At 41.5% G+C, this 26,239-nt stretch overlaps 1 protein-coding gene across 3 annotated transcripts in view; it reads right to left on the bottom strand.

The window, feature by feature from the left end:
• cog4 (component of oligomeric golgi complex 4) overlaps positions 1-26,239 on the bottom strand; it is a 68,176-nt gene extending 41,937 nt beyond the window's left edge. For all 3 annotated transcript variants that reach the window (XR_015760002.1, XR_006314186.2, XM_043707354.2), the window contains exons 1-3: positions 26,097-26,239; positions 14,656-14,738; positions 2,269-2,383 (exon numbers count right to left, since the gene is read on the bottom strand). Coding sequence is in view for 1 of the 3 variants with exons in the window: in XM_043707354.2 (XP_043563289.2) it covers positions 2,269-2,383; positions 14,656-14,738; positions 26,097-26,231 (333 nt within the window). In the remaining 2 variants the exon portion in view is untranslated. The remainder of the gene's footprint in view (positions 1-2,268; positions 2,384-14,655; positions 14,739-26,096) is intronic.

Genomic DNA, 26,239 nt, shown 5'->3' with positions numbered 1-26,239 from the left:
AGATTCTTTCCCTCAGTATCTTTTCCAGCAGCTTCCCTACCACTGACATCAGGGTCACGGGTCTTTAACTACCTGGATTATCCCTGCTACCCTTCCTAAGCAAGGAGTCTTAAGCAATTCTCCAATCCTCCGGGACCTCACCCATGATCAAGGATGTTGCAAAGATATCTGTTAAGGCCCAGCTATTTCCTCTTTCACTTCCCTGAAGTAACCTGGGATAGATCCCATCTGGACCTGGGGACTTGTCCACCTTAATGTCTTTCAGAATACTCAACACTTCCTCCTTATGCAGACTTGCCCTAGAGTAATCAAACAGCTATCCCTAACCTCAATATCCATCATGTCTGTCTCCTTGGTGAATACTGATGCAAAGTGCTCATTAAGAATCTCACCTATTTTCTGACTCCATACATAACTTCCCTCCTTTGTTCATGAGTGTGCCAACCCTTTCTCCAGTTACCCTCTTGCTCCTTATATACAACTAAAAGGGTTTGGGATTTTTCTTAACCCAGTTTGCTAAAGATATTTCATGACCCCTTTTAGCCCTCTTAATTCCTCCCTTCTCATTGGTTCTACTTTCCCAATATTCTTCCAAGTTTTGTCTGGTTTCAATTCTCTAGAGTTTATGTATGCTTCCTTTTTCCTCTTAGCTAGTCTCACAATGTCACCTATCATCCATGATTCGCTAACCTTGCCATTTCTATTTCCCATTTTCACCAGGACATGTCTGTCCTGCACTGTCATTAACCTCTCTTTAAAAGCCTCCCACATATCAATGTAAATTTATTCTCAAACAGCTGCTCCCAATCCACATTCCCCAGCTCCTGCCAAATTTTACTATAGTTGGCCTTCCCTTAATTTCGCACTCTTCCTTTAGTGCCACTCTCGTCTTTGTCCATGAGTTTTCTAAAACTTACGGAATTGGGATCACTATTCCCACAGTAATCCTCGACTGAAACTTCAACCACCTGGCCGGGTTCATTCTCCAACACCAGGTCCAGTATGGTCCCTTCCTGAGTTAGACTATTTACATACTGCCCTAGAAAACCAGTAAGATATACCAAGATATAGTAAAGAATGCAGTAGTTATATCGAATTTACAATATAGAAGCAGGCCATTTGCCAATGGTCCATGCCACTGTTTCCGGTCCACACAAGTTACCTGCCACCCTACTTTACCCAATTTAATCTGCATTTGTACTTATATACTTATCCAGCTTCCTGTTAAATGCTTTTATGTTATTCACTTAGATCACTCCACTTTGTAGCATGCTCAGCATTCTACCTACATTCTGGTTAAATAACAGTAAATAATAAATATCCTAAAGCAATCCAAAAAGGGCATCAATAACAATTAAAACAATGTTGAAGGGTAACTTTATTGCAGTTTGATACATGATATTCATTTTAAACATAACATTTAACTCTGGATGATGAGAATTTCCCAGGCCACCACCCAAGATTAAATCAGTGTGTGATCATTCCTCAGACTTCAACAAATACTCTGCAGAGGTTACACTTGCCAAGTATCCCTAATTAAAGACTCAAGTTAAGGAAAATTACAAAGAGCATATCTACTGACGCTTTGACCCATACCTTTAGCACATTGGACAGGTCACAGTGATTGTTAACAATTTCAAATTAATCAACTTAACTTGGTTCCAAAAGGAATTTGGAAACAAATCCCATATTACATTTTTGAAATGAAGGTTATGAAATGAAATACAGTATCATAAATGTGTTCATCTCAAAAATAAATTTAAACACATGCCATGTACTTCCTCATTCATATACTCTGGTTTGGATATTTTAAAAATCATTCATTTAAAAGATGCAGATGTCACTAGCTGAGACATTTGTTGATCATCCCTGCTACAAATCTGATACTGTTTACCGTGAATATTCTATGAATACTCTATAACAAAACTTAGAGGCAAATGATGAGCATCTGGCCGAGATCCCCGGAATGCCCAATTACCGTGGTGGGGTGACATATCCCACCATAAGTCAGCTGCTTCAGGAAGGTAGAAAATTGGGATAAATAAGCTCAGGCATAAACCTACATATGGTACTGAAGAAAGCAATATGTCTACTGTTACTACTGATCCATATGGCAGGTTAAACATGTCACCAACTGTTTCAGGGACTGGGAATATCAGTCAACAAAAAGAAAAACTCAAAAACTGATACCATCCCTTTATTATTAATGAATGTAATTGTTGTAATTCACACAATAGTTACACTTGGGTTGCAAATCAATTGCCGTACCTTGGCCAAATCAAGCTGCCGAACTTTGCTGCTGACATTTTCAGCCAGGCTGCATGTAAAAGTGATCATCCCTGCAAGCTGCTTGGCATCTCCTTCGATCAACTGCAAGTTTGGACTGGGGAAAGAATGCAAGAAACAACTGTGAGAAAATAACAATGCAAGTACCATGAAGGGAATATAACATGGTGGAGAATGGAATACTCCATATCACACAGAAAGAGGCACAGCTGGACAGGTTGCAGCAGTATAAAGAAAGGTTGGGCTATTTCTTTCAAATGTGGTAAAACTTCATTTTTACAACTGATTGAGGAACCCTCACAGACATCATTCTCTTCTGTTTAACGTAATAGTTAAATATTTCAGCAGATACACTGGCATAATATAATTATTGGGCTCATTTTGAGCTCAAAGTAGATATCAGCATCAGGGAGTGTCATATGTTGCATTTCAGAAACTCATTGTTAATATCAAGCTGTCTGTTCTCCAGAGCAGCTATGAGAAATTTCTCACAAACATAGCCCAATAGGTTTATTTGGAGGCACTAGCTTTCAGAGCGCTGCTCCTTCATCAGGTGGTTGTGGAAGTCCACAACCAATTGATGAAGGAGCAGCGCTCCGAAAGCTAGTGCTTCCAAATAAACCCGTTGGACTATAACCTGGTGTTGTATGATTTTTAACTTTGTCTACCCTAGTCCAACACCGGCTCCTCCACATCATGTAAACCAATACAGTTTGCAGTGATGACAGTACCTCAAATGAGCAAACACAAACTGCTGAAGCTTACTGAGAGCCACTGTACTGTGTTCTATAAGTGTCTTCATTTGCAACATTGTCATTCGATTCAGAAAAGCATATTGGAGTGAAAACAAAACCTCCTACTGCTGCTATTTCAACTGTGAAGAGCAGTCAGCAGGACGTTTAGAACCAAACTCACTTAGATTTTCTCTATACAACACCAAGATTGTTCTCACCAGCAGGGAAACTATTTCAAAAGATGAATTTTCAATTTCATACAATCATAAAATACAGCAGGAGTTCACTTGGCCCATTGTGTCTGTTCTCTGTGAAAGATCTATCCAATTGATCTCATTCCCTTTTCCCATTTAGCAGTGAAAATGTATCCATTTTCAGTACATTCTTCTTTTGTATTATCCATTTCAAGAATATTTCAAAGCCTCTTTTGAAAGTTATTGAACCCACTTCCATTACCATTTAGGACAGTTTCCATTGATCATAACATCCCTATCCATTAAAAAAGTAGTGGCTTCCTCATCCATCCTCATGGCAATTACCGGCCCTCCTGCCAGTGGAAACAGATTGTCGCTATCCACTATCAAAATCTCTCAATGAACACCCCTTTGACAAATATACGAAATGTGAGAATAAGTAAGCTGTTGTGCACCTTGAAACTGCTCCAACATTCGACACGATCATCTGTTTGTGCTTCAAATTCCATATTCCCATCTACTCCTAATAACATTTGATTCCCTTCCCAATAAGAATCTACCTATCGCCACCTTAAAAATAATCGATGACTCTGCCTGAGGCAGATTTCTAAAGTTACACAAACCACTGAAAGAAAAAAAACTTCCCCTCACCTTCTAAAAAGGCAACCCTAAATTTTAAAAGTGCCAGTGGTACAGGACCGAACACGCTACAATTAAGTTACCCCTCACAACTCTAAACTCCAACAAAAACAAGCCCAATCTGTCAAACCTATCCCCATAAGAAACCCATTCATCCCAGGTACCAATCCAGTAAACTTATGACAAACTACCTCCAATATATTTATATATTTACTTAAATAAGGAAACCAAATGGAAAGGTAGTGGTGAAATGGTCACTGGACTGGTAATCCAGAGACCCAAGATTATGCTCTCACACCATGGTGAAACTTGAATTAAATAAAATCTGGAATTAAAAGCTCCTTTAATAGTAATCTTGACACCACAGTCAATTGTGGTTAAAACCTCATCAGATTCACCTGAAGGGAAGAAAGTCTTACCTGGTCCAGTCTACATTTGACTCCATATCCACAGAAATTGCCTCCCGACTGCACTCTAAAGTGGACTGAGCAAGCCACTCAGTTCAATGGGCAATTAGGAATGGGCAAGAAATGCTGGCCCAGCCAAATGTACCTACATCCCACAAATGAATAATTTAAAACTGCTCATCGTATTTGAGATATGTCGTCAATGTCCTATATAACTGAAACATAATTTTTATGTTCAACACTCCTGTAATAAGAAAACTAATGGAATGCAATGCTTAACAACTTGCAGTTCCTTTAATCTAACGCAGGATTCTGGGTAATCCAAGATGGAGGATGGGAAAAATTTCTGGCTGTAACAGCTGCTCCTTTTTTGAGGTATTTTAGGTGCTGGAGGTGATTTCCTCGAATTCCAGGAGCAGCAATTTCTGTTTTATATGCTGTTGCACAGTTTTGGAACTTTGGGGAGAAAAAAAGTCAAAACAACAGCAGTTTTAAGAGGGAGAAGAACAGACAAAGGAAGCACATGGTGATGTCAGTGCAGTAGAGAGAGAAAGAAAGAAACGGATACTGCCTTTGCTGTTTGAATTCATGTATCGCTGGACATTGGAGTGCGTCTGGGAAAATTAACTAACAGTGAAATTCACAACTGATCTTGGAGGAACTGTTGGGTGAAGTTCACAGCACAGAAGCAGGTAAGTGTATTATTGTTTTAAGTGTGGTAAAAACAAGGACTGCAGATGCTGGAAACCAGATTCTAGATTAGAGTGGTGCTGGAAAAGCTCAGCAGTTCAGGTAGCATCTAAGGAGCAGGAAAATCAACGTTTCGAGCAAAAGCTCTATTCCTGATGAAGGGCTTTTGCCCGAAACATCGATTTTCCTGCTCCTCGGATGCTGCCTGAACTACTGTGCTTTTCCAGCACCACTCTAATCTAGAATGTTTTTAAGTATGTCCGACAGAATGTCTGCATTAGTGAGTAGAGTGGGTTCTTTCTTGATTATATGTTTTTGAAGATACATCTCTTGATTAAACTTAAAATATAAGCCATAACTATTAATTTAACCTGGGGCAGAGTTTGTAGAGGGATAAGACGGTGTTATTTTCTGGGTCTGTAGATTGTGAAGAAGCAAAAATGGCCTTTAGTAGAGTGATATGTGCTTCTTGTCAGATGTGGGAGTTTAAAGAGAGTTTATATCTGCCATAAATGCTGTTCGTTGCAAATCTTATCAGATTGAATAGATCGGTTGGAGAGACAGTTAGAACAATGAGGAATTTGTATGTGATGGATGGCAGTTACAGGAAGGGGGGAAAAGTCTCAGATACAGTCCCATAGATGGGTTAACTCCAGGAAAGGTAAGAGAGGTCAGCAGCTAGTGCAGGAGTCTTTTGTGGCTATACCCATTTCAAACAGGTATGCTGTTTTGGAAAATGAAAGGGGTGATGGATTCTCAGGGGAACGTAGCACGAACAGCCAAGTTTCTAGTATTGAGACTGGCTCTAATGCAACGAGGGTATGTCGGGTTCCAAGCAATCAATTGTGTTAGGGGATTTTGTAGTCCGAGGTACAGACAGACATTTCTGTGGCCAGCAGAGAAAAATCAGAATGGTGTGTTGCGTCCCTGGTGCCAGGATCAAGGATGTCTCAGAGAGGGTGCAGAATGTTCTCACGGGGGAAGAGGGTCCAGCAAGAGGTCATTGTCCACATTGGAACCAACGACATAGGAAGGGAAATTACAGAGAGTAGTAACATCTGGATTACTCCCGGTGTTACGAGCTAGTGAGGGCAGGAATAGGAGGATAGAGCAGATGAATGCATGGCTGAGGAGCTGGTGTATGGGAGAAGGATTCCCATTTTTCGATCATTTAAATCTCTTTTGGGGTAGAAGTGACCTGTACAAGAAGGACGAATTGCACCTAAATTGGAGGGGGACGAATATACTGGCAGGGAAATTTGCTAGAGCTGCTCGGGAGGATTTAAACTAGTAAGGTGAGGGGGGGGAAGGGGGGGTGTGGGACCCAGGGAGATAGTAAGGAAAGAGGTCAATCTGAGACTGATACAGTTGGGAATAAAAGCAAGTCAAACAGTCAGGGCAGGCAGGAACAAGGTAGGACTAGTAAATTAAACTGCATTTATTTCAATGCAAGGGCCCTAACAGGGAAGGCAGATGAACTCAGGGTATGGTTAGAAACATGGCTGGGATATCATAGCAATTACAGAAACATGGCTCAGGGATGGGCAGAACTGGCAGCTTAATGTTCCAGGATACAAATGCTACAGGAAGGATAGAAAGGGAGGCAAGAGAGGAGGGGAGTGGCATTTTTGATAAGGGACAGCATTACAGCTGTGCTGAGGGAGGATATTCCCGGAAATACATCCAGGGATGTTATTTGGGTAGAACGGAGAATTAAGAAAGGAATGATCACCTCATTGGGATTGTATTATAGACCGCCCAATAGTCAGAGGGAAATTGAGAAACAAACTTGTAGGAGATCTCGGCTATCTGTAAGAATAATAGGGTGATTATGGTAGGGGATTTTAACTTTCCAAACATTGGCTGGGACTGCCATTATGTTAAGGGTTTAGATGGAGAGGAATTTGTTAAGTGTGTACAAGAAAATTTTCTGATTCAGTATGTGGATGTATGTACTAGAGAAGGTGCAAAACTTGACCTACACTTGGGAAATAAGGCAGGGCAGGTTCAAAATTGGGAAAAGGCCAATTTTGACGGTATTAGGCAAGAACTTTCAAAAGCAGAAGGGGGCCAATTTTCGCAGGTAAAAGTAAGGTGGGAAAATGGGAAGCCTTCAAAAATGAGATAACAAGAATCCAGAGAAAGTATATTCCAGTTAGGGTGAAAGGAAAGGCTGGAATGCTGGATGACTAAAGAAATTGAGGTTTGGTTAAGAAAAAGAAGCATATGTCAGGTATAGACAGGATAGATTGAGTGAATCCTTAGAAGCGTATAAAGGAAGTAGGAGTACACTTAAGACAGAAATCAGGAGGGCAAAAAGGGGACATAGATAACTTTAGCAAATAGAATTAAGGAGAATCCAAAGGGTTTTTACAAATACGTTATAGACAAAAGGGTAACTAGGGAGAAAATAGGGCCCCTCAAAGATCAGAGCTTAAAATGTGTTGCTGGAAAAGCGCAGCAGGTCAGGCAGCATCAAAGGAGAAGGAGAATCGACATTTCGGGCATAAGCCCTTCTTCAGGACCTGAAGAAGGGCTTATGCCCGAAACATCAATTCTCCTTCTCCTTTGCTGCCTGACCTGCTGCGCTTTTCCAGCAACACATTTTTAAGCTCTGATCCCCAGCACCTGCAGTCCTCACTTTCTCCCCCTCAAAGATCAGCAAGGCGGCCTTTGTGTAGAGCCACAGACATTTGGGGAGTTACTAAACGAGTATTTTGCATCAATATTTACTGTGGAAAAGGATATGGAAGATATAGACTGTAGGGAAATAGATGGTGACATCTTGCAAAATGTCCAAATTACAGAGGACGAAGTGTTGGATGTCTTGAAACGCATAAAGGTGGATAAATACCCAGGACCTGATCAGGTGTACCCGAGAACTCTGTGGGAAGCTAGAGAAGTGATCGCTGGGCCTCTTGCTGAGATATTTGTATCATCGATAGTCACAGGTGAGGTGCCGGAAGACTGGAGGTTGGAAAACGTGGTGCCACTGTTTAAGAAGGGTGGTTAAGGACAAGCCAGGGAATTATAGACCAGTGAGCCTGACGTCAGTGGTGGGCAAGTTGTTGGAGGGAATCCTGAAGGACAGGATGTACATGTATCGGAAAGGCAAGAACTGATTACGGATAGTCAACATTGTGCGTGGGAAATCATGTCTCACAAACTTGATTAAGTTTTTTTGAAGAAGTAACAAAGAGGATTGATGAGGGCAGAGCGGTATTTGTGATCTATATGGACTTCAGTAAGGCGTTCAACAAGGTTTCCCATGGGAGACTGATTAGCAAGGCTACATCTCACGGAATACAGGGAGAACTGGCCATGTGGATACAGAACTGGCTCAAAGGTAGAAGACAGAGGGTGGTGGTGGAGGGTTGTTTTTCAGACTGGAGGCCTGCGACCAGTGGAGTGCCACAGGATCAGTGCTGGGTTCTCTACTTTTTGTCATTTATATAAATGATTTGGATGAGAGCATAAGAGGTGTAGTTAGTAAGCTTGCAGATTATACCAAAATTGGAGGTGTAGTGGACAGCGAAGAAGGTGACCTCAGATTACAACAGGATCTGGTCCAGATGAGCCAATGGTCAGAGAAGTGGCAGTTGGAGTTTAATTCAAATAAATGCGAGATGCTGCATTTTGGGAAAGCAAATCTTAGCAGGTCGTATACACTTAATGGGAAAGTCCTAGGGAGCGTTGCTGAACAGAGACCTTAGTGTGCAGATTCATAGCTCCTTGAAAGTGGAGTCGCAGATAGATAGGATAGTGAAGGTGGTGTTTGGTTTGCTTTCCTTTATTGGTCAGAGTATTGAGTACAGGAGTTGGGAGGTCATGTTGCGGCTGTACAGACGATTGGTTAGGTCACTGTTGGAATATTGCGTGCAATTCTGGTCTCGGAAAGATGTTGTGAAACTTGGAAGGGTTCAGAAAAGATTTACAAGGATGCTGCCAGGGTTGGAGGATTTGAGCTACAGGGAGAAGCTGAACAGGCTGGGCCTGTTTTCCCTGGAGGTTCGGAGGCTGAGGGGTGGCCTTATAGAGGTTTACAAAATTATGAGGGCATGGATGGGGTAAATAGGCAAAGTCTTTTCCCTGGGGTCGGGGAGTCCAGAACTAGAGGGCATAGGTTTAGGGTGAGAAGGGAAAAACATAAAAGAGACCTAAGGGGCAACTTTTTCACGCAGAGGGTGGTCTGTGTATGGAATGAGCTGCCAGAGGATGTTGTGGAGGCTGGTACAATTGCAACATTTAAGAGGCATTTGGATGGGTATATGAATAGGAAGGGTTTGGATGGATATGGGCCAGGTGCTGGCAGGTGGGACTAGATTGGGTTGAGATATCTGGTCGGCATGGACGGGTTGGATCGAAGGGTTTGTTTCCATGCTGTACATCTCTATGACTCTATGACACATGCACTACAACACACAGATCCTGCTATTTTGCTGTGAGGAAAACAATTCCAGTTTCTGCAGTCTCTCCACAGTACTGAAGGCCCTCACCCCTGATAAATTGCTTCTGTACTATGTTGCTATACCGTGGATTCCTGAATCGAACAGATTACTCCAACATAGGTCTAATTGCAGTTTCTGACAGTTAATAAGACCACAAGTTGTAAGAACAGAAGTCGGACATTAGGTTTATCATGTCAGCTCTACTATTCAATGGCAGCGTGGCTTATTTGATAATCCTCAACTCTACTTTCTGGTCTTAATCCTGTAACCTTTGATTCCCATACCATTTATCTCAATCTTGAAAATATATAATGATGTAAACTCAGCAGCCCTCTGGGGTAAAGAATTCCATAGGTTCACTAGCATCTAAGAGAAATGCTTCCTCCTCTCATCAGGTTTTCTGATGAAATATTTTGAAATTATGAACATACTGGATAGAGTAGATAGGGAGAAACTACTCCCACTCATAAAAGGAGCGAGAAGAGGAGACACAGATTTAAGTGATTTACCAAAGAAGCAAGGATGAAGACAGGAATAAAATTTTCACTTCATGAATTGTTAGGATATGGTATACACTGCCTGGAAGCATTATGGAGGCAGATTCGATCGAGGATAAAATTAATGTGCAAGGTTATGGGGGAAAAGATAAAGATTGGCACTAGATAATGATGCTCATTTGGAAAGTCTGTGCAGGTTCAATGGGCTAAGTGACCTCCTTCTGCACCACAATACTTTTGTAATATCTATTTCAAATGGCCACCCTAACTCTGAAATGACGTTCTCTGGTCCTAGATTCTCCCACAAGGGAAAACAATCTTTCTGCATTGACTAATTGAATAAGAGGCTGGAGAAATGGTATCAGAAGAAGGGCATCAGATTTCTCAGGATTTGGGACCAGTTTTGAGATAGATAGTTCCCTAACAGGAAGATATCCTTACAGGGAGATTTACTAGTGCTGTTGGGGCAGGTTTCATCCAGCTTAGCTGGGGGAGCAGGAACCTGAGAGGTAACCCAAGTTAAGAGCAAGTAATATTGGTAACAGGAACTCAAAAAGGTGCTAGGGAGACAAGCCAAGCAGTGAGTATGCTACAAAAGTGAAATGATGTCAGTAAGACACAATGTTAGAAGTATTCTACCTGAATGTATACAGCATTTGCTACAAGGATGATGATCTAGAGATACATAGAGAAGCATGAGTAAGATCTAATTACTATTATAGAAACTTGGTTGCATGGCAACCAGGACTAGGAACTGAATATGTAAGGATAATTGACATTTTGGAAGGACAGACAAGATGATGGAGGTGGAGTTGCACTAAAAACAAAGGATGAGGTCAGTCCATTACTAAGGGAAAAATCTCCAATCAGAAGAACGAAATGTGAAATCTATTTGCGTAGAGCTAAGAAACAGCATGGGACATTAGACATTAGTCGAGTTATTTCTAAGCCAACAAATAATAGTCAGAGGGTAGGAGATGGTATTACTCCAGAGATGAGAGAAGCATGTAACTGGGTAACACAGTTATCATGGGGGACTTTAATCTCTATGCAGACTGGATAAACGATTCAGCACTAAAGCTGTGGAGGACAGGTTTCTGAAGCATATTGCAAGTATGTTGATGAGCTAACTCGAGAACATGCTATTTTACATCTAGTATTTTTATGGAAACAGGACCAACTAACAATCTTGTTATAAAAGAACTTTTAGAAATGAGTGACCACAGTATGATAGATTTTTAAAATTATTTTGAAAACAAGGGAGTTCAATCTGAAGCAATGATTTTACATTTGAATAAGGGAAATTATGAAGGCATGAGGTGAATTAGAAAACATTAGAAGGAATGACTGTCCATAGACAATGGAGAGTCTTTAAAAAGCTGTACTATGATTAGATTCCCTACAGTGTGGAAACAGACCCTTTGGCCCAACCAGTCCACACCAACCCTCGAAGAGTAACCCACCCAGAACCATTTCTCTCTGACTAATGCACCTAACAAAATGGGCAATTTAGCATGGCCAATTCACCTGACCTGCATATCTTTGGATTGTGGGAGGAAACTGGAACACCCAGAGGATACCTACGCAAACACGGGAGAATGTGCAAACTCCACACAGACAGTCACCCGACGCTAGAATTGAACCTGGGACCCTGGTGCTATGAGGCAACAGTGCTAACCACTAAGCCACCGTGCCGCTGACTTACAGACAGTATTCCTTCATTGGTTCAAAGTACAAAAACTCAAAAGATCAGTGGCTAGCAAAGGAAGTCGATTTAATTCCCTACAGTGTGGAAATAGACCCTTCGGCCCAACAAGTCCACACCGACCCTCCAAAGAGTAGCCTATCCAGACCCATTTCCCTCTGACTAATGCACCTAACACTATGGGCAATTTAGCATGGTCAATTCACCCGACCTGTACATCTTTGGACCGTGGGAGGAAACCGGAGCACCTTGAGGAAACCCACGCAGACACAGGGAGAATGTGCAAACTCCACACAGACAGTCACCCGAGGCTGGAATCGAACCCTGGCACTGTGAGGCTGCAGTGCTAACCACTGAGCCACCATGCCGCTCCAGAGTTAAAGAAGATTAAAAGAATCTTGTTGCCAGAATTAGCAGTAATTCTAAGGATTGGGAGATTTATAGAACACAACAAAAAGAGTGCCAAAAAACTAATAAGGGAGAACAGAATATGAATACAATCGAGCAAGAGACAAAATAAAAGGACTGCAAAAGCTTGTTTCGGTTAGTTAGAAGGAAACATTTGCTTAAAAGCAATGCCTTATAGGCAAAGTCAGGAGAATTTATAATGGATAGAAGAGAGTTAGCAGAAAAACTAACTGATTACTTTGCATCTGTTTCCCTGAGGAAGATACTGATATCTTCCAGAACTAAAGACCCAAGTGGCTTGAGAGAATGAGGAGTTGAAGGGCATTAGTGTTAGGAAGAAGATTTGACTCAAGAAATTCACTCTATCCCAGTACTGGTCCCCGCACCCAATAAACCGAAACCCATTCATTCCATGCCAATCTTTGAGCCATATCGTAACTATATCTCAAAAGAAAATAATTCCACAGTGCAATAACTCCCTCGAGGTCAATATCCCATCACTAAGTCATACTTTATTTACACGTGAAGGGTCCTTGATACTGGTCTGGCTTCCTCAGAGCCAGCTCTCAGTGAACAGAACTTCTGACACTCCTCTTTATATCTGTCAGCCAGGGCTCCCTGATTAGAGTCTAGAGACATACATCAGGGAAATATATTCTTTGCTCCAACTCATCCATGCCAAACAGACATCCTAAATTAATCTAGTCCCATTTGCCAGCATTTAGAACAGAGAACAATACAGCACAGAACAGGCCCTTCGGCCCACGATGTTGTGCCGAACATTTGTCCTAGCTTAAGCACCTATCCATGTACCTATCCAATTGCCGCTTAAAGGTTACCAATGATTCTGACTCTGCCACTCCCACAGGCAGCGCATTCCATGCCCCCACCACTCTCTGGTAAAGAACCTACCCCTGACATCCCCCCTATACCTTCCAATTTGGCCCATCTCTCTCTAAACCCTTCCTAATCATATACCAATCCAGATGCCTTTTAAATACTGTAATTGTTAGCGAGTTTTGAGAAGATTTGTAGCTCAGATTGAGGTTCTGAATGTAGGTTTGTTCACTGAGCTGGAAAGTTCATTTTTAGATGTTTCGTCACCATACTAGGTATCATCATCAGTAAGCCTCTGGATGAAGCACTGGTGGTATGGCCCGCTTTCAATTTGTGTGTTTAAGTCTCCTTGGGCTGGTGATGTCATTTCCTGTGCTTTTGCCAAATGGTCCTGATGCCTTTTACCACTGCCTGAGAAAAAGGCGGCTCAGCCTCAGCCTCCAACTCTCCAAGGAGCCTATTCAGCCTTTCCCTATAGCTTAAACCATCCAAACGTGGCAATGTCCTTGTAAACCTTTTCTGAACCCTTTCAAGTTTCATAACATCCTTCCTATAGCAGGGAGACAAGAATTAATGGAATAGTGGCCTAATCATTATCCTGTACAGCCGCAACATTTATGTAGATTAAACTCTATTCCTTGATCTGATCAAGGTAACCTTCTCTGCTGTCCACTACATCACCAATTTTGATGTCATCTGCAAACTTAGTACGTTCACATCTAAATCATTTATATAAAAAAAACAAAAAGCTGTGGATCCAGCATCAATTCTTGGCACACTGCTGGTATAAGTTAAAACCACCAATGCTGCAACCAGTAATATGGAACAGCACCAATCCCCCCAAACTTTACTTGAACCCACAGGAATAAAGTTGCACCTGTATTGCACCATTAATGTACTCAGATATTCAAAAACGCTTCCAGTTGCCCCTGTTATTGTGAAAAATGAGCATAAATAGGATTCATAACTAACAATCAGAAAATGACTATTTTGTTAGCGCTGCCTAAGGAGTATCCAAGATCCTAACAACTTTAAGTATGATTAGACCAGAATCATACTTGAGCTCAATCAAGGAACTCATATTCCATGAGGTCCATCTGCTGATTCCATTATAATCACTAAACACATGAAATCCCCAACATGGAAACAGGCAATGCAGCCCAAAGAATCAAAGTTAATATTTATCCTCCACGTTAGCAAAAGTCACGTACATCATTCTTACTTTGTAACTTGAATGTATTTAACTTCTGACACTCCTCTTTATATCTGTCAGCAAGGGCTGCCTGATTAGAGTCAGAGAGACATAAATCAGGGAAACATATTCTTTGCTCCAACTCATCCATGCCAAACAGACATCCTAAATTAATCTAGTCCCATGTGCCAGCATTTGGCCCATCTCTCTCTAAACCCTCCCTATTCACATACCCATCCAGATGCCTTTTATATATTGTAATTGTTAGCGAGTTGTAGCTCAGATTGAGGTTCCAAATGTAGGTTTGTTCACCGAGCAGGAAGGTTCGTTTTCAGATATTTCATCACCATACCAGGTAACATAGTCAGTGAGCCTCCGGATGAAACACTAGTGGTATGACCCACTTTCTATTTGTGTGTTTAGGTTTCCTTGGGTTGGTGATGTAATTTAAGCAGACACAATGGCAAATCTGCAAAGCAATCTATTTACAAAAATTTGTCCAAGGCAACGTTCTCGAATACAGTGAAGTTAGGAGGTTAAGTATTAAAAAAGGTATCTCAATCTTTAATGGTAAAAGGTTCAGATCTTTAATCACCACTTCTCTATATTAGTACCTACCCCATACGGTGCAGAGCCACCATCTTACTGTCCAGGCTGCTCTGCTGTCCAATGAGAGCCTCAAGCTCTGCTTCAACCTCTTGCTGCAGAAAGAAAAGGAAATAAGCAGCATAAAAACAACTCACAGATGTACGCCACTAAACACAATGCACAGATTTCCACCAAATACTGACATTCACATCCCTTACAGACGGAGCACAGGTACAGTCACACACTTACACTCCTCACTCAGCGAAATACCCGTTGTACTTTATCATCCTAGGTCTACCTTTAACCCCAAATGCACTAAGTTTTGCAGAGTCAGTAAGACAGAGAGCAGCTTGTCTCTGCTTCTTTGTCTAAACAGTCATTCCAGCCAATATCAGGGAGCTGTCAAATGACAACATAACTAGATCAATCATACTCTCATCTAGCATTGACACTGGACAATTGTATCACTTGTTCCTTCAGCACTAAAAAGGAATTACATGGAGAATTTGATGGAACTAACAGTGCCCTAGAGGTTCAGTACCTTTATTCAGTGAGTACTTGAGCTATACAAACCAAGCCGGCCTATTTTTGAGTTTAGTCACAATGATAATGGGATTTCTACAATTCAACTCTTGCCCCTGGAGTATTTTTTATATGAGCATCACTGACAACACCAGCATCCTGAATTTGAGTAGGTGGTGATGATGAGACACCTACTACTGAAAGCTTGCTAAGCCATTGCAGATACCAGTTAAACATTGCTATGGGTCTGGAGTCCAATGCAGATCAGGTGGATAAAGACTGCAGACTTCCTTCCCTAAAGGGCATTTGCGAATCAAATGGGTCTTTACAACTATCCAGTAGCTTCATGAACATTATTAATTAGCCTAATATTTTATCCTAGATTACTTAAATCCCACTACTGCCACGGTGGGATCAGAGATTGGGTGGATCTGAAATACTACTCCAGCAACTTTAAAATTACATTATGGACCCCTTCTTGCACCTGATCACTGAAAAGTGCAGGTGTCAGAACATTAAATGCATTCAGGATCAGGCTCATATGTGATACCCTCCTTGGTGAAAAAACTTGCCGTTGTTCACTGTCACACTCCAGATCTGAAATTACTACCACTCAGCGAGCAGTCAGACTCAGTTCGAACTGTACTCCTAATGGAGAAATCACCAATAAGAGAAAGGCCTGCACTTCCACAGCATGTCCCAAAACACCTTACAGCCAACAAAATACACTTGAAATGCGGTCACTATTGTTTAATATATGAAGAGGAATTTGCCCACAGCAAGTTCCAAACTAAAACTATGTGGTAACGATAAGATCTAAAAATAGAAAGCACTGGAAATGCTCAGCAACCCTGGCAGTATCTGTGGAGAGAGAAAGAGAGAGAGAGAGAGAGAAAAAAAGAGTTTTGAGTTAAATCTATCTTTCTTCTCAGTATAATGATCAAGTGGTGTACTTCTGAGATTTCATTCAGTAATAAATATTAGTCTGGTTAAGAAGGAGAACTTCCTACTCTTCTTTAATACAGTGCTGTAGGATCTTTTATGTCCACCTGAGGGGTTAGATGAGGCTCAGTTCAACATCTCATCAGAATGATAGCACAGCCCTCCCTCAACACTGTACTGGAGTTTCAGTGTTGATTTTAGTGCTCATCTGTGGAATGAACCCTCAAGCTTCTGATTCAAACACAGTAATACTCACACCTGAACCATGGCCGACACTAGGGAAAAAAGGAAGGTTGAAAAAAAAAATTGAAGGGGAGAAAACTATTTTTATAAAAAAGTATTCACTTTCACATTCATATTATACATCAACATATGTGTTCCCATTTGGCAAGCCCGCAGCAATGATGCTACTCAATGAATTCACTCCATTGTTGTCTACTTTGAAGTGACATGGCTCCTTCAGTCATCTGAACCTGTGGGTGGAGTTCATTTCTTAAACCACAGACCTAAACCAAAAACCAACTTGACAAACCAGTGCAGTACAGACAAAGGGCCACAATGTCAAAGGTTTTCACCTTTCATCTTTTGAAATGTTCAACAGAGACCCCCAACTGCCCTCTCAAGTGGGCAAAGATCCTGTGACACGACTCAAAAAAAGAGCAGTGGTGTTCTCCCTCCTCGATCAATTAACATTGAATTTTCTCCAACATCTAAAATAAATTAGAAGATGGAAAATGCATGCAAAAAAGATGCTATTACAATATTTATGGGGTACTTCAATATGTAGACTGACTGGGAAAATAAGGTTGGCAGCAGATCCTACAAGGAGCATCTTGTAGTACAGCCCTTTGGGTAACAGGCAGTTCTAGATTTGGTGATGTGCAACTTGATTAGAGAGCTTAAGGTGAAGGAATCCCTTAGGGACAGTGACCACAATATGATAGAATTCACCCTGCAATCTGAGAGGGAGAAGTTGAAATCAAATGTAACTGTACTACAATTAAGTAAAAGTAACTACAAAGATATAAGGGAGGAGCTGGCCAGAGTTGACTGAAAGGGAGGTAAAAACAATAACTGCAGATGCTAGAAACCAGATTCTGAATCAGTGGTGCTGGAAGAGCACAGCAATTCAGGCAGCATCCAACGAGCTCGTTGACTGAAAGGGAGCCAAGCAGGGAAGATGGTGGAGTAGCAATAGCAGGAGTTTCTGTGGCTAACTCGAGAGGCAAAGGAGAAATTCATCCCAGGGGAGGACAAAGCAACCCAGGGTTGACAATGAAAGTCAGGGACAGCATAAAAATAAAAGAAAAAAAACATACAATGTAGTGAGGATTAATGGGAAGCGAAAGGATGAGGAGCCTTTAAAAACCAGCAGAGGACAAGTTAAAAAAACAATAAGGCGGGGGGGGGGGGGGGGGGAGAAGAGAAGAGATGATGAATTACAAGAGTAAGCTAGTTAGTAATATAAAAGGATATTCTAAGAATATTATTTTGATATATTAAAAAAAAAGACACAAAAGCAGATATTGGACAGCTGGAAAATGAAACTGGAGAACTAGTAATGGGGAACAGAGGAACTGAATAGCTACTTTGCATGGGTCTTAATGGTGGAAGAACCAGCATACCAGGACCTCAAGAAAATCAGGGACAGAGGTAAGTGTAGTGGTCATCACCAAGGAAAAGCTGAAAAGGTCTGAAGGCGGATAAATGACCCAGACCAGACAGACTACTGACTGGTCAGTATGAACCAGAGCAATCTGTAGCAGATAGCTAAGGAGATTCTAGAGGCATTGGTGTTGATCTTTCAGGAGTCAGGGAGGGCTACAATGTAACACCCCTGCTTAGAAGGGAGGTTAGGAGAAGACAGAAATTTATAGGCTGGTCTGCCTGAACCCAGTCGCTGATAAGATTTAAGTGTCTATTATTAAGGATGAGATTGCAGAGTACTTGAAGGTGCATGATAAAACAGAGCTATGTCAGCATAGCTTCGTTAGGAGGAGGTTGTATCTGACAAATCTGTTAGAATTCTTTGAAGAGGTAACCAGCAAATTAGATAAAGGAGAACCAGAATATGTGATCTATTTAGATTTCCAAAGGCCTTTCACAACGTGCCACACAGGAGGCTGCGAAATAAGAAGGTACTCATGGTGTTGGGGCATGGTACTGGCATGGATATAGGATTAGCTGACTGGCGGAATGTAGAGTGGGGATGAAAGTACCTTAACAGGATGGCTGCTGGTGACTAGTGGAGTTTGAGACAAAAAAACCTGCAGATGCTGGAATCCAAGGTACATAAGCAGGAGGCTGGAAGAACACAGCAAGCCATGCAACAACTGGAGGTGGAAAAGTCAATGTTTCAGGTGAAACCCTTCTTCAGGACGCAGGGGTCAGTATTGAGACCACAATGCTTATGTTATATATTAATAATCTGGAGGAAGGAACAGAGGGCATTAATGCTAGGTTTGCAGATATCACAGAGATAGGTGGAGGGAAAGGTAGTATTGAGGAAGTGGGTAGGCTACAGGACTCAGACAGGCTAGGGAGTATACAAAGAAGTAGCAGATGGTGTGCAATGTAAAAAAGTGAGCGATTATGTACTTTGGTAGAAATAGAGGCATGGAGTATTTTTAAATGCAGAAAGATTTCAGAAATCTGAAGCACAATGGGACTTGGGAATCCTAGTTCAGAATTCTCTTAAAGTTAACAATCAGATTCAGTTAGCAGTTAGGAAGACAGTTGTATTGTTAGGCTTCCTTTCAAGAGGGATAGAATATAAGGGGTGTACTGCTGTGATTGTCTAAGGATCTGGCCAAACTGTATTTGGAATATTATGAGCAGTTTTGGGCCCTATGTCTAAAGAAGAATGTGCTAGCCATAAAGGAGATTATCCTAGCAATGAAGGGCTTGTCATATGAGGAGCAGTTGAAGATGCTGGCTCTGTAGTTGGTGGAGTTTAGAAAGATGAGGGGGGGGGGGGGGGGATCTCATTGAAACTTACAGATAAGTTTAGATTCAATCTAATCTAAAAAAGATGGTGAATCTGTGGGATATAAATGAATTAATTTATTTCTGCAAGTATAAATTCTGATACAGAACAGGAATGAGAAAATACATATTCAGTAAAAAGAAAGGATATGTTAGCATGAGACATGAATACAGAACAATGGTGGATATATGGGCAAACAGGAAAACATCTGTTCTCCTCGCTTGTACAGAGACACAGGAACAAACCCTAATTAAAGAGGTCAAAGTGGCCTCTGGATGGAAATAGATGCTGATAGAAGAAAAGATATGCCTAATCAATAATCTACAATAGACTGACGTCAAACACCCTTATGGGAGTCAGAGATAAGAGTTTGTCACGGACAAGACAGGATAAACAGAAGTTGTGGGATAAGTCTTAAGGAAATGAGTGACGTAAGCGAAGCAGGGAACAGACAATGGAATAAGGAAAACATATGGTATAAATTGCGAGGGTTTTTTGGATATAGTGTGCATTTTGTCATTACCTTACTAGGTAATTAGACAAAGCACCCATCTATAGGTGTACAAATAAATAGCTGATCAGAAATAAGTCTCGGACTGAAATTATTAAAGTGAGTGAGCTTTTGTTTCTCACAATTGGAGGCTCGTCCGGGATTTTCTTCCATCACCGGGGGGAGTGGCTGGCCTTGGACACTGGGAAGACGCGTCCCGTTCCCCATTGAGGAGCGGTCTCGTGTCCCGGTTTGGTCTGCTCCCTTGGGTGACTGATGTGAATCCTATAAGAGAGACATCTGAATCAGACAGGAGCTCGATAGGAGCTCGATAGAAAATACGGTGACAAAAGGGGCCAGGCAACTCTGTGCACAGACCAAGGTAAGAAAATTGACTTTTAAGTATTGCCTTGGTGGCCGGGATTGAGTTTTAGTAGTTAATAAGGGACTAACGAAGGAACTCAATATGGCTTGCGCTTTGGGTAAGAAAAAAGCCTCCGGGGAAACAAAGTAAGGACACGGCAATGGAAATGGAGGCGGGGTCCCTTACAACATTCCTCCGGAAAGTCCTTTGGGCAGGATGTTGTGGAAATTGGCAAAATAATACTTGTACAAGGGAGAAAGATGATTAAATATTGTTGCTTTGTATGGACTAAGGACTCCATTCTTCGTCCCGCTGTCTTCTGGCCAAAGTACAGATCGGACGAAGACTGGGTTTGTGAATATCTGAATTTATATGTCAATGTGCGAGAGACAGAGAGAGAATGTAAAGAGCTGTACAGCTGGTAGGAAGTTTAACCCTTTGTGATTTGGTTTGAGTGAACATTTGTTTGTTGGTGATTGAATGTTTGTGTTTTATTCCCTGGAGCTTGTGTTCCAGGACTGTTTTGAATCTGATTTTGTTATGGAAACTTAACATGATTTCTTTTAAGGTTAAGGATTCTATTGTGATTATGAAGAAAAAAAAGGAATGATAACTCCTGTTCTTTTTACAGATCATGACTGCCTTACTATCAGTTTCTAACTAATCTCTTTTATCTTTACATAACGGCGATTTATGGAGGACAGTTGAAGTTTCAGTTCAACATTAGATTGTATTAAAAGCAAAATTCTATGGTTAATATCTGTGACCTTGGATTCAGCCATTGTTCATGCATTAGAAGTTTTTTTTTAAAAAAACTTGAGTAGACAAATTCTTTTAAGGCAAGCTCTGATTATTTTACGACCTATAGTATTGTAATTGAGCAATGATTGGTCAGGACTATTTAAGGAAACTAATTCTGGATCTAAATTAAAGGACTAAAACTGGGTAATTACAGTGAATTGCAAAATTGGGAACTGTATGCATTTTGCATTTTAACTATTAAATACTGAAGAAATGAACGTAAATATATATAAATATATTTATAAGTTAGGAACAGGCTTTGAAGGTTAGTCAAGCATGAATTGATGAATTGGTGTTTGAAGTTATGGGGAGCTAGAAATATTGCAATATTTCTTTAAAAAAAAAGAAAAAGGGGAAAAACGTAACGACTTATCCCCTTTGGGAGGTACCCATAGGGGACAAAGAGATTGGGTTTGTAAGTGCCCCCCTCACCAGTGGGGAGGTCAGAACATTTAAAAAGGAAATGGAGGTCCTGGTTGAGGATCCGGTGGGGTTGTCTGAACAAATTGATCAATTTTTGGGGCCCAGTCTGTATACCTGGGCTGAATTAATGTCTATTTTGAATATATTATTTACTGGGGAGGAAAGGGGACTTGTACGAGGAACTGCCATTAAAATATAGGACAGGGAACACCCGATTGGAGATGGGGATGCTGGACAGGGAGAGGTGAAGTTTCCCCTCAGAGACCCCCAGTGGGAAAACCAAAACCCGGAGCATAGAGAAGAAATGAGGGAATTGAAAGACCTGATTCTAAAAGGAATAAGAGAGGCAGTTCCGAAGTCACAGAATTTGATTAAAGCCTTTGAAATTAGACAGGAGAAAGATGAGACTCCCTCAGCTTTCTTGCAAAGATTAAGGGACTCAATGCGGAACTACTCTGGAATGAACCCTGAGGACCCAGTGGCACAGGGTCTTTTGAAAGTACATTTTGTGACAAGAGCATGGCCAGACATACAGAGAAAGATACAGAAGATAGAAGGATGGAGTGAAAAACCATTAGATGAATTGTTGAGAGAGGCACAGAAAGTGTTTGTAAAGAGGGAGAGGACAAGGGGGAACATTTGATAGAGGGTTTGAGCGACAGGGGCAGAGATGGAAGTCGCTACAGGCAGGATGCTATTATTGTGGAAAGATAGGGCATTTTAAGCGGGAGTATCCTGATCTACAAAGGGAAGAAAAGGCAATTCCGCTTATGAATTATGATGAAGAATAGGGGTGTCAGGGGTTCCTGCCCTCAGGGGCCCACCAGGGACCCTTGATAAACTTGAAAGTGGGACCGTGTAGGGAGGAGGTAATCTCCCTAGTAGATACGGGGCAGCACGGTCATCGCTGAATTTTAAACCAAAGAAAGTAGAAATGTTAACACGGTCAATTACTGTTTCGGGGTCCTAAAGGTAGGGTTACAGGGGAACTGCTGTATATCCCTGATATAGGAAGTAACTTACTGGGGAGAGACCTAATTATCCTTTTAGGACTGGAGATTGAAATTCAGGAAAAAGAATTAGTTGTACAACTGGCAATATTGACAGAGGATGCAGAGAGAGAGATAGACCCTATAGTATGGGCTAGAGAAGGGAATCGTGGAAAACTACAGATCCCTCCCCTTTTAATAAATTTAAAACGGAAAGGGGACGTTGTCTGTGAACGACAATATGCAATTTCCATAGAAGGTAAACGGAGACTGCAGCCAGTAATTGAGGGACTGATTAGAGATGGTTTGTTGGAGCCATGTATGTCTCCTTATAATACCCCAATTCTACCAGTGCGGAAATCTGATGGAACTTATCGATTGGTGCAGGATTTGAGAACATTAAATCGAATAGTACAGGTCAGGCACCCAGTGGTGCCAAACCCCTACACGTTATTAAGTAAGATCCCTCATGATTACAGATGGTTTAGTGTGATAGATTTAAAGGATGCCTTTTGGGCTTGTCCCTTGGCGGAGGAAAGATTTGGGACTATCCCTCTATGAAATCTTATTTGAATTACCTTATTTGGGAACGCAGGGAGAATTGCCAATTCCTGAAACTAAAGATTTGTTTTTAAAGAAGTATATACTGGGATTGTCCTCCTCTTTATCTTTCCTCAGAAAACAGGGTCTATTGGCACAGACTCCGCCCCTTGAATTTGCTGTTCATCCCATCCGGCCAGGAGATTGAGTCTTAAAATCATGGACAGAGACTAAGCTGCAGCCAGACTGGGAAGGGCCGTATCAGGCTCTTTTGACTACCGAAACGGCAATAAGGACGGTGGAGAAAGGCTGGACTCATTATACTCGGATCAAAGGGCCTGTGGACCCTCCAGTTGAGGAAGAAGCCTGGACAGCCGAATCAACGCAAGACCCGCTGAAACTCAGACTAAAGAGACTTTGAGTAATTGACTATACAGTGGCGACGCGAGCGCGGGATTATTTCTGTAAGAGTGTGTATTAAGCCTTTTTGTGTTTTAGCATAATGATCAGAATACTGGGAATGCTTAGAGTTATGATGCTAGCCCTCTTGGTATTAGGATTTTGTCACATATCATTTTCATATGTATTATTAATGGTTCCTGAGTCTGATAATCCACAAGTAATAGACACTGATATATGTAGCTTAATAAATTGTGGGAATGTAGCTAATCAGAGACAATACCGCAACTCAGAGATACATCTTAAGTCCTATGGGGATGGCCTCGGGGATGGTACATGGTATAATGGTCTTGTCACAATACACCGGGCCCCCTTTCGACCAGCACCGATTGTCCCGATAAAAAGTGTAACCCCATATATTTAACGATAAGAAAAACCACATGGCACGAAGCAGTTTTGGGAGGTGGCACTTATGAGGTACAATTAAATGAAACATTTGGGATTGAAATGAAAGCAAATGGGAAGGAGTTTTTGGGCTGTTGTTTTCGAATTAGCATAGGACAGGGAAAAATGGGTAGAATTACTGGGTAATGAGATACAACCTTTCACCCCTCCCAATGATCCTACAGTAGTAAAAATTATAGAGGTAAAGGATTTGAAACAGACCATCGAGATAGAGACTGGGTACGGGGATGCAAATGCCTGGGTTGAATGGGTAAAGTATACTGTAAAAAGTCTGAACAAAAGCAATTGCTATGCATGTGCCTCCGGTAGGCCAGTGGCCCAGGTGGTTCCCTTTCCACTCGGGTGGAAGCGAGACAGGAAGGGCATGAAATGTATGATAGCCCTGTACCAGGATGAGACTGCATGGAATGATAGGAATTGTACCTCCCTATCTCTGATGTTCCCTCCCTTGGAGGAGAAAGATGCAAAAGTTCCCCCCACATTTTCCGCCGCAGTTGGAAATCACACGTCATGTGTGCACAGGCGAGGTACGTGTCGGTCGAGACATTTGGGGGAGCTGAAATTATGTACAGAGATTAAGAATGTTACCGAAACGGAGAAGGGAGGGAACTACTCAGCATTAAAGGTTCCCCGAGCGGATCTGTGGTGGTACTGTGGAGGAAAAATATTGAGACCCACCCTACCTCCGGATTGGAAAGGGATATGCGCAATTGTACAATTGGCAATTCCATTTACCTTGGCATTTGAGAAGGAAAAGATAGTAGGGAAAAAGGAAAGGGGTAAGAGATTACTGTTAGATACTTCTTTTGATGACAGGATTTATCTTGATTCGGTAGGAGTCCCTAGGGGAGTACCTGAATTCAAAGCTCGTAACCAGATTGCAGCAGGCTTTGAGTCAGCTCTCTTTTGGTGGGTAACAATTAATAAAAATGTAGACTGGATAAATTACATTTTTTATAATCAACAGCGATTTATAAATTATACAAGAGAGGCGGTTAAAGGAATATCAGAACAGCTTGATGCGACAAGTAGGATGGCATGGGAAAATAGAATAGCCCTTGATATGATTTTAGCAGAGAAAGGGGGTGGTGGTTTCTATCCTTACTTCCCTGATAGTAGTAGTCGGGGTATTGGTGGCCATTGGCTGTTGTGTCATACCCTGTATACGAGGACTCACCCAGAGGCTGATTGAAACAGCCTTGGTGAAACGAATGCCCCTGAGGGGAATCAGACAGAGGAACTTTATCAACTAAATAATAAGGAAATGAGTGAGACTAAGATGGATGAAATCTCTGAAATGATGCTTGCGAATTTTGGGAACAATGTTAAAAAAAAAGGAGACAAAAATGCAGAAGATAACAGATAGTAATGAAAAGAAAAAGGGGAAATTGTGGGATATAAATGAATTAATGTTATTTCTGCAAGTATAAATTCTGATACAGAACAGGAATGAGAAAATACATATTCAGTAAAAAGAAAGGATATGTTAGCATGAGACATGAATACAGAACAATGGTGGATATATGGGCAAACAGGAAAACATCTGTTCTCCTCGCTTGTACAGAGACACAGGAACAAACCCTAATTAAAGAGGTCAAAGTGGCCTCTGGATGGAAATAGATGCTGATAGAAGAAAAAATATGCCTAATCAATAATCTACAATAGACTGACGTCAAACACCCTTATGGGAGTCAGAGATAAGAGTTTGTCACGGACAAGACAGGATAAACAGAAGTTGTGGAATAAGTCTTAAGGAAATGAGTGACATAAGCGAAGCAGGGAACAGACAATGGAATAAGGAAAACATATGGTATAAATTGCGAGGGCTTTTTGGATATAGTGTGCATTTTGTCATTACCTTACTAGGTAATTAGACAAAGCACCCATCTATAGGTGTACAAATAAATGGCTGATCAGAAATAAGTCTCGGACTGAAATTATTAAAGTGAGTGAGCTTTTGTTTCTCACAAATCTGTGGAACTCATTGCTGCAAAAGGCTGTGGAGGCCAAGTCATTGCGTGTCTTTAGGACAGAAATTTACTAATCAAGAACCCGAGTTTATGGGGCAAAGGCAAGAGAATGGAATTGAGAAAAATATCAGCCATGATCAAATGGTAGAGCAGAATCAAAGGGTTGAATGGCCTAATTCTGCTCCTGTACCTTGTGGCCTTAGAAGTAACTGTTTCTGGGAGCTTGCTGTGGATGAATTGGCTGCTACCTTTCTAACATTACAACGATGGCAACACTTGATAAAATACTTGACCGTGCTATGCTTTAAGTTCTGAGGTCATAAGAGTAGCAAGTGTAAGTCTTGAGTATGTATACATCTTCTGTACACTTATCCCAAAGGAGCACTGACATGTCTACAACTGTGTGTACAGCCACATGAATGGACCGAAATGCACACGGTTATATATTATACTTTCTATAATTCATATACATTTATTACATACAGACAATTTAAAGAGCGGCAGAAACACACACATTCCCACTGTCTATCAGTGAGTGCATGGTGGGTTGGCTTTGCCCCCTATCACCCCACCCCCGCACCTCCTCGCTGCACAGTTTGCTGTAAGCCTCCTGTAACTCGGCAACCTCAGTCAGGCCCTCCAGGAACTCCATGGACAGACTTGAACTGCAGCTGCTCCGGCCGCCACTGCTGCTCGACGTGGAATCGGCCGCCATCTTCTCCG

This window comes from Chiloscyllium plagiosum, unplaced genomic scaffold (assembly GCF_037043375.1).
Source record: "Chiloscyllium plagiosum isolate Xiang-an unplaced genomic scaffold, Cpla_swu_hap1 HiC_scaffold_17, whole genome shotgun sequence".
NCBI lineage: Eukaryota > Metazoa > Chordata > Chondrichthyes > Orectolobiformes > Hemiscylliidae > Chiloscyllium > Chiloscyllium plagiosum.
Note: the sequence above shows the minus strand (reverse complement) of the source record. Positions and strands in the feature narration are given on the sequence as shown.